At 44.8% G+C, this 13,252-nt stretch overlaps 1 protein-coding gene across 6 annotated transcripts in view; it reads right to left on the bottom strand.

The window, feature by feature from the left end:
- The window catches only part of WRAP53 (WD repeat containing antisense to TP53), a 37,748-nt gene that overhangs the window by 16,698 nt on the left and 7,798 nt on the right, over positions 1 to 13,252 (bottom strand). Inside the window, exons 1-4 of one of the 6 annotated variants that reach the window (XM_058180231.1) lie at positions 8,555 to 10,361; positions 6,952 to 7,400; positions 6,196 to 6,294; positions 1,708 to 1,816 (exon numbers count right to left, since the gene is read on the bottom strand). In XM_058180231.1, the coding sequence (XP_058036214.1) occupies positions 1,708 to 1,816; positions 6,196 to 6,294; positions 6,952 to 7,238 (495 nt within the window). In that variant the 5' untranslated portion in view covers positions 7,239 to 7,400; positions 8,555 to 10,361. Of the gene's footprint in view, positions 1 to 1,707; positions 1,817 to 6,195; positions 6,295 to 6,951; positions 8,511 to 8,554; positions 10,362 to 13,252 lie in introns of those variants that run through there. The other 5 variants (XM_058180232.1, XM_058180230.1, XM_058180236.1 and 2 more) reach the window with 5 other exon arrangements.

Here is a 13,252-nt window from a genome sequence, read left to right as displayed (position 1 = left end):
TCCTTCCTTCTCTTCTCCCCCCCTTCCTCTTCCTTTTATTTCTCCCTCCTTTCTTTTTCTATTTTCTTTCTTCCTTTTCTCTCTCCTTCCTTCCTTCTCTCCCCTTTCTTCCTTTCCTTTTCTATTTTCTTCCTGCCTTTTCTCTCTCCTTCCTTCCTTCTTCTCCTCTCCTTCCTCTCTCCCCTTCTTCCTTTTCTTTCATTTCTCCCTTTCTTCCTTTCCTTTTTTTTTTAATCTGCATTTATATCCCGCCCTTCTCCGAAGACTCAGGGCGGCTTACACTATGTTAGCAATAGTCTTCATCCATTTGTATATTATATACAAAGTCAACTTATTGCCCCCAACAATCTGGGTCCTCATTTTACCTACCTTATAAAGGATGGAAGGCTGAGTCAACCTTGGGCCTGGTGGGACTAGAACCTGCAGTAATTGCAAGCAGCTGCTGTTAATAACAGACTGCATTAGTCTGTTGAGCCACTCCAGGACCCTTTTCTATTTTCTTCCTGCCTTTTCTCTCTCCTTCCTTCTTTCTTCTCATCTCCTTCCTTCCTTCTCTTCTCCCCACCTTCTTCTTCCTTTTCTATTTCATTTCTCCCTCCTCTCTTCCTTTCCTTTTCTATTTTCTTCCTTCCTTTTCTCTCCTTCCTTCCTTCCCTTCTCCGCATCTCTTTCCTTTCTTTTCTCCTTCCTCTCTCCCACCTTCCTTTTTCCTTTTCCTTCCTTCCTTCCTTCCTTCCTTCCTTCCTTCCTTCCTTCCTTCCTTCCTTCCTTCCTTCCTTCCTTTTCTCCCTCCCTTCCACAGCGTGGCCTGCTCCCCCTAACACATCCACAATTCGGCAGTCCCAACTGAAGCCCTGCCCAGAGGGAGCTCCACGCTGCAGCCAGCGTTGTTTAGGAGAAAACAGGAGAAGGAAGGAAGGAGTACAGGCAGTCCTTGACTTACGACCGTCCCTTTGGTGACCGAAATGACAACATCCCTAAAAAAAGGCACTTATGACCATCCTCGCACTTATGACAACTTCCCTGCGGTCACATGTTTAAAATTTAGGCACTCGGCAACTTGCGTTTTTTACAAAGGTTGACTGACCTTCGCAGCCGGCTTCCGACAAGCAAAGGAAATGGAGGAAGCCAGATTTGCTTAACGACCATGTGTTTCACTTAACAACGGTGGCAAAAAAAAAATAAACGGGTGTGGCTCCCTAAAGAACTGCCTGGCTTAGCAACAGAAATCCAGCCCCCAATTGTAGTTGTAAATCAAGAACTGGCTTGTATTAAGTAGATTTCCTTATTTATAAATTGACTTATTCAACTTACGACCACAATAGAGGCCCGAAATTTCAGTTGCTAAGCGAGACACTCATTAAATCAGCATCGCCCTGTTTTACGACCTGTCTTGCCACAATTCTTAAGTGAATCACCACAGTTGTTAAGCGAGCGTTAAGGGAATCCCGGCTTCCCCCACGGACTTGGCTTGGCAGAAGGTCGCAGAAGGGGGATCGCGTGACCCCCACCCAGCGCCACGCTGCAACCGTCGTAAATACGAGTCCGTCGCCAAGCCTCTGAATTTTGAGCACGCAACCGAAGTGTGGAAAAACGGTCCCACGTCCCTTTCTTCCGTGGCGTGGTAACTTTGAACGGTCACTAAGCAAACCTGTCGTAAGTCGAGGACTGCCTGAGAGCCCAAAACGGAAAAATAAAGCCACCTACCATTTCAGCCACGTCTCCCCACTGCTCCGCATACAACTCTGGAGGAAGGTTGTATATTCGCAGTGTGTTGTCGGCACTGTTGGTAACCAGGCAGGTCCCATCGGGGGCCCTGTAGAAGGAGGGGAGGGGGTCAGAAACACCCCAAAAGAGGGTCCCCCCCACTCAGGAGGGGTTCCGCTCCCGGCCCATCTCGCTAAGCGAGTCGTTTTTTTTATTCAGCCACAAACTTGGGGAGAATGAGAACACAAAGCTGATGGAGAAGGGAAGTTGTGTTGCGATGAGGAATGCAACCAGCAAGAGGGTGTAACTTTTTGAAACCAAGAAGGATTTTATTCCCATGTTTCTAAATCTCAGCAAGGTTAAGATGGGTGGACTTCAACTCCCAGAATTCCCCAGCTGGCATGGGGAATTCTGGGAGTTGAAGTCCACCTATCATAAAGTACGCTAGCTAGGGAATTCTGGGAGTCTACCTATCTTAAAACATATCAGCTGGGGAATTCTGGGAGTTGAAGTCCACCTATCATAAAGTACGCTAGCTGGGGAGTTCTGGGAGTTGAAGTCCACCTATCATAAAATACGCTAGCTGGGGAATTCTGGGAGTTGAAGTCTACCTATCTTAAAACATATCAGCTGGGGAATTCTGAGAGTTGAAGTCCACCTATCATAAAGTACGCTAGCTGGGGAATTCTGGGAGTTGAAGTCCACCTATCATAAAGTATGGTTGGCTAGGGAATTCTGGGAGTTGAAGTCCACCTATCATAAAGTACGCTAGCTGGGGAGTTCTGGGAGTTGAAGTCCACCTATCATAAAATACGCTAGCTGGGGAATTCTGGGAGTTGAAGTCTACCTATTCTGGGAGTTGAAGTCCACCTATCATAAAGTATGGCTGGCTAGGGAATTCTGGGAGTTGAAGTCCACCTATCATAAAGTACGCTAGCTGGGGAGTTCTGGGAGTTGAAGTCCACCTATCATAAAGTACGCTAGCTGGGGAATTCTGGGAGTTGAAGTCTACCTATCTTAAAGCGTATCAGCTGGGGAATTCTGGGAGTTGAAGTCCACCTATCATAAAGTACGCTAGCTGGGGAATTCTGGGAGTTGAAGTCTACCTATCTTAAAACATATCAGCTAGGGAATTCTGAGAGTTGAAGTCCACCTATCATAAAGTACGCTAGCTGGGGAATTCTGGGAGTTGAAGTCCACCTATCATAAAGTATGGCTGGCTAGGGAATTCTGGGAGTTGAAGTCCACCTATCATAAAATACGCTAGCTGGGGAGTTCTGGGAGTTGAAGTCTACCTATCTTAAAACATATCAGCTGGGGAATTCTGGGAGTTGAAGTCCACCTATCATAAAGTACGCTAGCTGGGGAGTTCTGGGAGTTGAAGTCCACCTATCATAAAATACGCTAGCTGGGGAATTCTGGGAGTTGAAGTCTACCTATCTTAAAACATATCAGCTGGGGAATTCTGAGAGTTGAAGTCCACCTATCATAAAGTACGCTAGCTGGGGAATTCTGGGAGTTGAAGTCCACCTATCATAAAGTATGGTTGGCTAGGGAATTCTGGGAGTTGAAGTCCACCTATCTTAAAACATATCATCTGGGGAATTCTGGGAGTTGAAGTCCACCTATCATAAAGTATGGCTGGCTAGGGAATTCTGGGAGTTGAAGTCCACCTATCATAAAGTACGCTAGCTGGGGAGTTCTGGGAGTTGAAGTCTACCTATCTTAAAACATATCAGCTGGGGAATTCTGGGAGTTGAAGTCCACCTATCATAAAGTATGGCTGGCTAGGGAATTCTGGGAGTTGAAGTCCACCTATCATAAAGTACGCTAGCTGGGGAGTTCTGGGAGTTGAAGTCCACCTATCATAAAATACGCTAGCTGGGGAATTCTGGGAGTTGAAGTCTACCTATCTTAAAACATATCAGCTGGGGAATTCTGAGAGTTGAAGTCCACCTATCATAAAGTACGCTAGCTGGGGAATTCTGGGAGTTGAAGTCCACCTATCATAAAGTATGGTTGGCTAGGGAATTCTGGGAGTTGAAGTCCACCTATCATAAAGTACGCTAGCTGGGGAGTTCTGGGAGTTGAAGTCCACCTATCATAAAATACGCTAGCTGGGGAATTCTGGGAGTTGAAGTCTACCTATTCTGGGAGTTGAAGTCCACCTATCATAAAGTATGGCTGGCTAGGGAATTCTGGGAGTTGAAGTCCACCTATCATAAAGTACGCTAGCTGGGGAGTTCTGGGAGTTGAAGTCCACCTATCATAAAGTACGCTAGCTGGGGAATTCTGGGAGTTGAAGTCTACCTATCTTAAAACGTATCAGCTGGGGAATTCTGGGAGTTGAAGTCCACCTATCATAAAGTACGCTAGCTGGGGAATTCTGGGAGTTGAAGTCTACCTATCTTAAAACATATCAGCTAGGGAATTCTGAGAGTTGAAGTCCACCTATCATAAAGTACGCTAGCTGGGGAATTCTGGGAGTTGAAGTCCACCTATCATAAAGTATGGCTGGCTAGGGAATTCTGGGAGTTGAAGTCCACCTATCATAAAATACGCTAGCTGGGGAGTTCTGGGAGTTGAAGTCTACCTATCTTAAAACATATCAGCTGGGGAATTCTGGGAGTTGAAGTCCACCTATCATAAAGTACGCTAGCTGGGGAGTTCTGGGAGTTGAAGTCCACCTATCATAAAATACGCTAGCTGGGGAATTCTGGGAGTTGAAGTCTACCTATCTTAAAACATATCAGCTGGGGAATTCTGAGAGTTGAAGTCCACCTATCATAAAGTACGCTAGCTGGGGAATTCTGGGAGTTGAAGTCCACCTATCATAAAGTATGGTTGGCTAGGGAATTCTGGGAGTTGAAGTCCACCTATCTTAAAACATATCATCTGGGGAATTCTGGGAGTTGAAGTCCACCTATCATAAAGTATGGCTGGCTAGGGAATTCTGGGAGTTGAAGTCCACCTATCATAAAGTACGCTAGCTGGGGAGTTCTGGGAGTTGAAGTCTACCTATCTTAAAACATATCAGCTGGGGAATTCTGGGAGTTGAAGTCCACCTATCATAAAGTATGGCTGGCTAGGGAATTCTGGGAGTTGAAGTCCACCTATCATAAAGTACGCTAGCTGGGGAGTTCTGGGAGTTGAAGTCCACCTATCATAAAATACGCTAGCTGGGGAATTCTGGGAGTTGAAGTCTACCTATCTTAAAACGTATCAGCTGGGGAATTCTGGGAGTTGAAGTCCACCTATCATAAAGTACGCTAGCTGGGGAATTCTGGGAGTTGAAGTCCACCTATCATAAAGTATGGCTGGCTAGGGAATTCTGGGAGTTGAAGTCCACCTATCTTAAAACATATCAGCTGGGGAATTCTGGGAGTTCAAGTCCACCTATAATAAAGTACGCTAGCTGGGGAATTCTGGGAGTTGAAGTCTACCTATCTTAAAACATATCAACTGGGGAATTCTGGGAGTTGAAGTCCACCCATCTTAAAGGGAATTCTGGAATTAAACTCCACACATCTCAAGGGGAATCCTGAGAGTTAAAATCCACACACCTTAAAAGGAATTCCGGGAGCTGAAGTCCACGCATCTGAAAAGTTGCTGGGGTTGAGAAACAACGATCGACCGCAAAAATTCTGCCTTGGGGAACCTCTATCTTCCTTTGAAGAGTTTCTCACCTACTTTCAGCCAGGACCCGTGGGCTCATTTGCCCAGCTGCCTGCCCCACAGAATTCTTCTTTCTCCCATTTTTAAGCCCTTCACTTCACCAGTCATTTCAGCTGCTTTCTTTTTATTTCCCACCGCCTCCATCGCTGCTGGGACCAGGCTCCCGGTCCTTGGGTGGGCTTCCTTCTATCCAGTCCCATCCAAGGAGAAGAAGACCTCCTGGAGTAGACTCCATGGAGAATTCTCCATGTCTAAGGGACAGCACCAGGCAGAAGAACCAACAACCCAAATGCAGAGATGGTCAAAGGCCCGGAGGCTAAAACGTACGAAGAACGGTTGCAGGATTTGGGTTTGGCCAGTCTGGAGAAAAGAAGAATTACGAGGTGGGGGGGGGGACACATGATAGCAGCGTTCCAGGATTTGAGGGGCTGCTACAAAGAGGAGAGGGTCAACTTACTCTCCAAAGCATCAGAGGGCAGGCAGGACAAGAACAGAAACTAACGAAGGAGAGAAGCAACCTGGAATTACGAAAAAACTTCCCAACAGCGACAAACTGCCCCACAATGAACCAGTGGAACAGCTTGCCACCAGAAGTTGCGAATGCTCCAACACTGGATGTTTTTAAGAAGAGATTGGACAGCCATTTGCCGGCAATGGTATAGGGGTCTCCTGCTCAAGCAGGGGGTTGGGCTAGAAGACCTCCAAGGTCCCTTCCAGCTCTCTTCTGATTGACTGAAATGGGAAGGGGCCTTCGCTTCCAAGACCTAGGTAGCCCCGCTCGCCCAATGAAAGAGCTCTCCGCCGGCTACTTACCACTTGCAGCCCTTCAAGAAGTTTTCTGGGGTGCGGCTATACTCGGCCCACGAGCCTGTCAAAAGTCGGGGGGCCTCCATAAAATCGTACGCTGGAAAGCTAGGAGACAGGAGAGATACATCTCGTGAACTAATCTACTAACTGCTACTAACTAATACTATAAATGCTGCTAACTAATCTACCGTCAACGAATCTACCATCACGGCGACTGATGGTGTTACTGAGTTTGGGTCATGAAAATAACCTGCAAGAAAATAACCAAGCTCAGGGACCATCAAGGAACCCCATAGTCCTTTTCCTCTCTGCAAACCTCCCTCTCTTCTAGCACTGATGATGTTACCTAGTTGGGTCATGAAACGTCTGCAAGAAAACCACCAAGTTCAAAGAATACCCAGAACCTACAATCTTTGTCCTCCTCCTTCCTTTCTTTCTCTCCTTCTCCCATTCTTCGCCTCTCTTTCTTTGCAAACCCCACCTCCCTTCTAGCACTTGATGAAGTTACCTAGTTGGGTCATGAAACCTCCGCAAGAAAAAACCCCAAACTGCCTTCCCCAACTCTTAAACCACGCCAAGCCACAAAACCACAGAGCAGAAGACCTCCAAAGGTCTCTTCCAGCCCTATTCTTCCGCGTCCATATCCAGGAGGAGAAACCTATTCCGAGATCTTCCTTTCTCCAGGATCGAGGAAGGCCCAGTGGTCCTGTCTAAACCGAGCCGTGTTTTATTCCGAAGGCCTGGCAGGGTCACCCAACTCACTAATATTCCCCTCGGTCGGTCCATGCTCCACTTTCTTCCACCACTTCTTCCTCCTTCTCGTTGTCTGGCTTTTCTTCGTAGTCCGGCGCGGCATCCTTCAGGCTGGATTCGTCTTCTTCTCGAGAAAGTCCATGGACAGCTGGATTTTCTTCTTCTCCAGCTCCGTTGAGCCTCGGCACTTTGGAAGCTGGTCCAGATGTTTCTCCAGCTTCCCCCCCGCCATTGTCGGTTAACCCTGGCAAGTCCGGCGTAACCGGAGGACCCTCCACAGAGAGTTCGGCATCCATCAGGAACTCTTCAAAGGGTCTTCGCGACGACGGCCACTAAGCGAGACTCTACTCGGACGGCGTTTCTACTAAGCGTTTACCCTGGGTAGAGCCAAAATTCCAGGTTCAACTTCAAGCGGTTTTATTCAGGAAGGAAACGGAGGCCAAGAGGAAATGAAGTTTCTGCAGATAAAAAAAAAACCCCCAAAATATCAATGTTGCTAATTATGTTGAAATGAGAGCAAATTATTCTGAGTACAAGCATTCCAGACCAAAACCGAATTAACAAAGGTTTCCTTGTATTGGCCAAAGCGAGGAAATTTAAATTGACATTTAAAACCAAGATCCTAGTCCTTTGTAATACAGGCTGTCCTTGATTTACAACCGTTCGTTACAATGGCATTGAAAAATGTGAGTTACGACTGTTTTTCACACTTGTGACCGTTGCTGCATTCCCATGGTCAGGTGATTTAGATCTGGATGCTTGGCCACTGACTCACATTTTATGACGGTCGCAGTGATCCCCTTTTGCGACCTTCTGACAAAGTCAATGGGGAAGCCAGATTCACTTAACAACCGTAGCAAGGAAGGTCGTAAAATGGGGCAAAACTCACTATAACAAACGTCTCACTTAGCAACCGAAACTTTGGGCTCAATTGTGGTCATAAGTCGAGAACTGCCTGTACAGTCATCAAATTAATTTATAATAAATGTGTCAAAATGATTAATTTAATAAATAATAAATTAAAGGGATGTCCTTTATTACATCAATAACTTTACATATAATGATAAATTATTCCACAATTTAGTGAAATAAAAAAACTAAGGGATTTCCCATTCATTTACGATTAATTTAATAAATTAGGGGCCGGAATAGCTCAGGCTGGTAAAGCCTGTTATTAAGAACACAAAGCCTGCAATTACTGCAGGTTCAAGTCCCACCAGGCCCGAGGTTGACTCAGCTTTCCATCCTTTATAAGGTAGGTAAAATGAGGACCCAGATTGTTGGGGGGGCAATAAGTTGACTTTGTAAATATACAAATAGAATGAGACTATTGCCTTATACACTGTAAGCCGCCCTGAGTCTTCGGAGAAGGGTGGGATATAAATGTAAACTAATAATAATAATAATAATAATAATAATAATAATAATAATAATAATAATAATAATAATAATAATAATAATAATAATAATAAATTAAAGACGTGTCCTTCACTGTATCAATAATTTTATGTATAAATTATTCCTCAATTCAACGAAATAACAAACTAAGGGGTGTCCATTCATTTATGGTCCATTCATTTATGATCAATCAATTGTGTTGTAAATGTTGTACCTTGATGAAGGTATCTTTTCTTTTATGTACACTGAGAGCATATGCACCAAGACAAATTCCTTGTGTGTCCCATCACACTTGGCCAATAAAAAATTCTATTCTATTCTATGATGATTAATTAAATGAATAATAAATTAAGAGACGTCCTTCATTACACCAATAATTTTATGTATCAAAGTGAATTATTATACAATTCAATGAAATAATAAACTTCCTTCCTTCATTTAAGATTAATTTAATAAATAATAAGGGGGTGTCCTTCATTATACCCATAATTTTATGTATCATAGTAAATTATTACACAATTCAACGAAATAATAAACTAAGGGCTTGTCCTTCACTCATTTAAGATTAATTTAATAAATAATAAAGGGGTGTCCTTCATTATATCAATAATTTTATGTATCATAGTAAATTATTACACAATTCAACGAAATAATAAAACTACGGGCTTGTCCTTCATTCATTTAAGATTAATTTAATAAATAAGAAAGGGGTGTCCTTCACTATATCAATAATTTTATGTATCATATTGAATTATTACACAATTCAATGAAATAACAAACTTCCTTCCTTCATTTATGATTAATTTAATAATTGCATCATAGTAAATTATTATACAACTCAATGAAATAATAAACTAAGGGCTTGTCCTTCCTTCATTTAAGATTAATTTAATAAATAATAAAGGGGTGTCCTTCATTATATCAATAATTTTATGTATCATAGTAAATTATTACACAATTCAATGAAATAACAAACTTCCTTCCTTCATTTATGATTAATTTAATAATTGCATCATAGTAAATTATTATACAACTCAACGAAATAATAAACTAAGGGCTTGTCCTTCACTCATTTAAGATTAATTTAATAAATAATAAAGGGGTGTCCTTCATTATATCAATAATTTTATGTATCATAGTAAATTATTACACAATTCAACGAAATAATAAAACTACGGGCTTGTCCTTCATTCATTTAAGATTAATTTAATAAATAATAAAGGGGTGTCCTTCACTATACCAATAATTTTATGTATCATATTGAATTATTACACAATTCAATGAAATAACAAACTTCCTTCCTTCATTTAAGATTAATTTAATAAATAATAAAGGGGTGTCCTTCACTATACCAATAATTTTATGTATTATAGTGAATTATTACACAATTCAATGAAATAACAAACTTCCTTCCTTCATTTATGATTAATTTAATAATTGCATCATAGCAAATTATTATACTATAATAATTGAAATGAAAAATGATATAATAAACTAAGGGCTTGTCCTTCATTTATGATTCATTTAATAAATTAAGGGATGGCCATCATTACTTACATCCATTAACTTAATGCATAGTAATAAACATGACAAGTCAATACATTAATTTTTAATAAACGATCAACTTAATAAAATAATAAATTAAAGGCTGGACAACCTTCCATCGATTTATAACAAGGAATTATTATTAATCCACTGGATGAAATGATAAATTAAACTTGGCCACCCTTCCAAATGGAGCCTCCTGCGTCACGGGAAGGCCCTGACACGCGTCTGGCTATGCGGAGGAGGGGGGGGGGAGTCGACACGTGTCACCATCGTAACGGTGCGAACGATACGATGCGTGTAGAATTGCGGAGCGCCATCAGAGGCGAGCTCCGGGCCTCCCCGCGGCAGCTTTGCCCGGGAGGAGGAGGCGAAAGGCGGCCCGGCTTCTCTTTCCCTCCGGGAAGGTTCTTCCCCGCGTTGAAGCGATGGGCGGCGAAAGGGGGCCGCCATGACACTTCGGGCTCCGCCCTCTGTAAGCCACGCCGCCTCTCGCGAGAGTTGGAGGGTTTCAGGCGCCGCGCCATCTTTCTCCGCATAGAGATATGAAACCGAAGAGTAGACCCACCCACCCCCCGGATGTCTAAATTGGAACTTCCGGGTACAGTATAGTCTTTAAATTCCTCCTTAAATATCAGAGAGAATTAAATCTGAATTAATTAATTCAACAAGCTCAATTAGTTAAGTTAGTTGAATGGTTGACTTAAATGAAAGAACTAAGTTATGGACCACGACAGAGCCCAAAATGTCGCTTCCTAGGCGAGACACTGGCTAAGCGACTTTTTTTGCCCCATTTCACGACCATCCTGGCCACCGTTGTTAAGTGAATCGCTGCGGTTGTTAAGGGAGTCACGTGGGCGTTAAGTGAATCCGGCTTCCACCCTTGATTTTGCTCGTCAGAAGGCCGCAAACGGGTAACCGCGGGACACTGCGACCGTCGTAACTATGAGTCAGTTGCCAACTTTCTGAACGGTCATATGCCGAAACGGTCGTAAGTGTGAAAAACGGTCATTAAACGCACTGTCATAAGTGGAGGATTACCTGTATTGGAAAGCTGGCGTGGCCAACGTCCACTCAGTTGAAAAGAGACCTAATATCCACTGCACAACCCTGCAAGGTAGACCACTGCTAATGCCCAAAATCAATTTGTTGCAGTTCCGTTTTGTTTAATGGCGGAACAGGGGCACTCCCTCCTGATCACGCCAGCTCCAGCATCCGTCCTGCAAGTCCCCTACTTACAACGGTTCTCTTAGTGACCGTTCCAAGTTACAACAACACTGGAAACTGTGATTTCTGACCATTTTTCACATAACCGTGTCGACATCCCCGGGGCGGTGGTGTCACGTGATCCAAATTCGGACGCTCGGCTATTGGCTCGTATTTATGACGGTTAAAATAACCCCGGGGGAGGGTGGGGGGGTAACACGATCCCCTTTTGCGACCTCCTGCCCAGCTGAATCAATGGTGAAGCCAAAATCGCTTAACAACCGCGTGACTGGCGTGACTGGCCGAAGAATGGCCGTGATTCGCTTAACGACGGGGGCATGCAAGGTGATTAAATGCAGCGAAAGGCCATTTTCTCGCTTGGCAACGGAAATTTTGGGCTCGGTTGTGGTCGTAAGTCGAGGACCAGCTGTAGAATTTTCCAGCGGGACGGGACGGGACAACCGTAGAGATATGGGGGGGGGGGTGACAAAGAGAGGTGGGGTGCCCTCCATATTGTGAGCTTGTTGGCTATGTTGCCACTTGCCGAGTGCAGGGGCTCCCCACCCGTCCTTCGGTTCATCTGTTCATCCGATTTTCTTTTCATCCTGCCTTTAGGACTCACTAGAAGTAACCCGAGATGTAATAATCATCCTTTTCTCTTTTTCCATACAACAACAGCCCTGCAAGGTGGGTTGGACAGTGAGAGACGGACTGGCCCAAAGTCACCTAGCTGGTTTTCGTGCCTGAGGCGGGACTAGAACTCACAGTCTCCTGGTGATTGGCCCAAAGTTACCCAGCCGGCTGTCTATCTTAAGGCGGGACTAGAACTCACAGTTTCCTAGCGATTGGCCCAAAGTCACCCAGCTGGTTTTCGTGCCTAAGGCGGGACTAGGACTCACCGTCTCCTGGTGATTGGCCCAAAGTCACCCAGCCAGCTTTCCTTTTTAAGGAAGGACTAGAATTCACAGTTTCCTAGTGATTGGCTGAAAGTCACCTAGCTGGTTTTCGTGCCTGAGGCGGGACTAGAATTCACTGTCTCCTGGCGATTGGCCCAAAGTCACCCAGCTGGCTTTCCTTTTTAAGGCGAGACTAGAACTCACCATCTCCTGGTGATTGGCCCAAAGTCAGCAAGCCAGCTTTCCTTTTTAAGGCGGGACTAGAACTCAGTGCCTCCTGGTGATTGGCCCAAAGTCATCGAGCCAGCTTTCCTTCTTAAGGCGGGACTAGAATTCACAGTTTCCTAGTGATTGGCTGAAAGTCACCCAGCTGGTTTTCGTGCCTAAGGCGGGACTAGAACTCACCGTCAGCCGGCTTTCCTTCTTAAGGCAGGACTAGTACTCAAAGTTTCCTAGCGATTGGCCCAAAGTCATCCAGCTGGTTTTCGTGCCTAAGGCGGGACTAGAACTCACCGTCTCCTGGTGATTGGCCCAAAGTCACCCAGCCGGCTTTCCTTTTTAAGGCGGGACTAGAACTCACCGCCTCCTGGTGATTGGCCCAAAGTCACCCAGCCAGCTTTCCTTTTTAAGGAGGGACTAGAATTCACAGTTTCCTAGTGATTGGCTGAAAGTCACCCAGCTGGTTTTCGTGCCTAAGGCGGGACTAGAACTCACCGTCAGCCGGCTTTCCTTCTTAAGGCAGGACTAGTACTCAAAGTTTCCTAGCGATTGGCCCAAAGTCATCCAGCTGGTTTTCGTGCCTAAGGCGGGACTAGAACTCACCGTCTCCTGGTGATTGGCCCAAAGTCACCCAGCCGGCTTTCCTTTTTAAGGCGGGACTAGAACTCACCGCCTCCTGGTGATTGGCCCAAAGTCACCCAGCCAGCTTTCCTTTTTAAGGAGGGACTAGAATTCACAGTTTCCTAGTGATTGGCTGAAAGTCACCCAGCTGGTTTTCGTGCCTAAGGCGGGACTAGAACTCACCGTCAGCCGGCTTTCCTTCTTAAGGCAGGACTAGTACTCAAAGTTTCCTAGCGATTGGCCCAAAGTCACCCAGCTGGTTTTCGTGCCTAAAGCGGGACTAGAACTCACCGTCTCCTGGTGATTGGCCCAAAGTCACCCAGCTATCTTTCATGCCTAAAGCGGGACTAGAACTCCCCGTCTCCTAATGATTGGCCCAGAATTACCCAGCCGGCTTGCCTGCCTAAGGCAGGACTAGAACTCAC

Source organism: Ahaetulla prasina, chromosome 4 (assembly GCF_028640845.1).
Source record: "Ahaetulla prasina isolate Xishuangbanna chromosome 4, ASM2864084v1, whole genome shotgun sequence".
In the NCBI taxonomy this organism is placed as follows: Eukaryota; Metazoa; Chordata; class Lepidosauria; order Squamata; family Colubridae; genus Ahaetulla; species Ahaetulla prasina.
The sequence above is the reverse complement of the archived record's forward strand: the minus strand, read 5'-3'. Positions and strand labels throughout refer to the sequence as shown.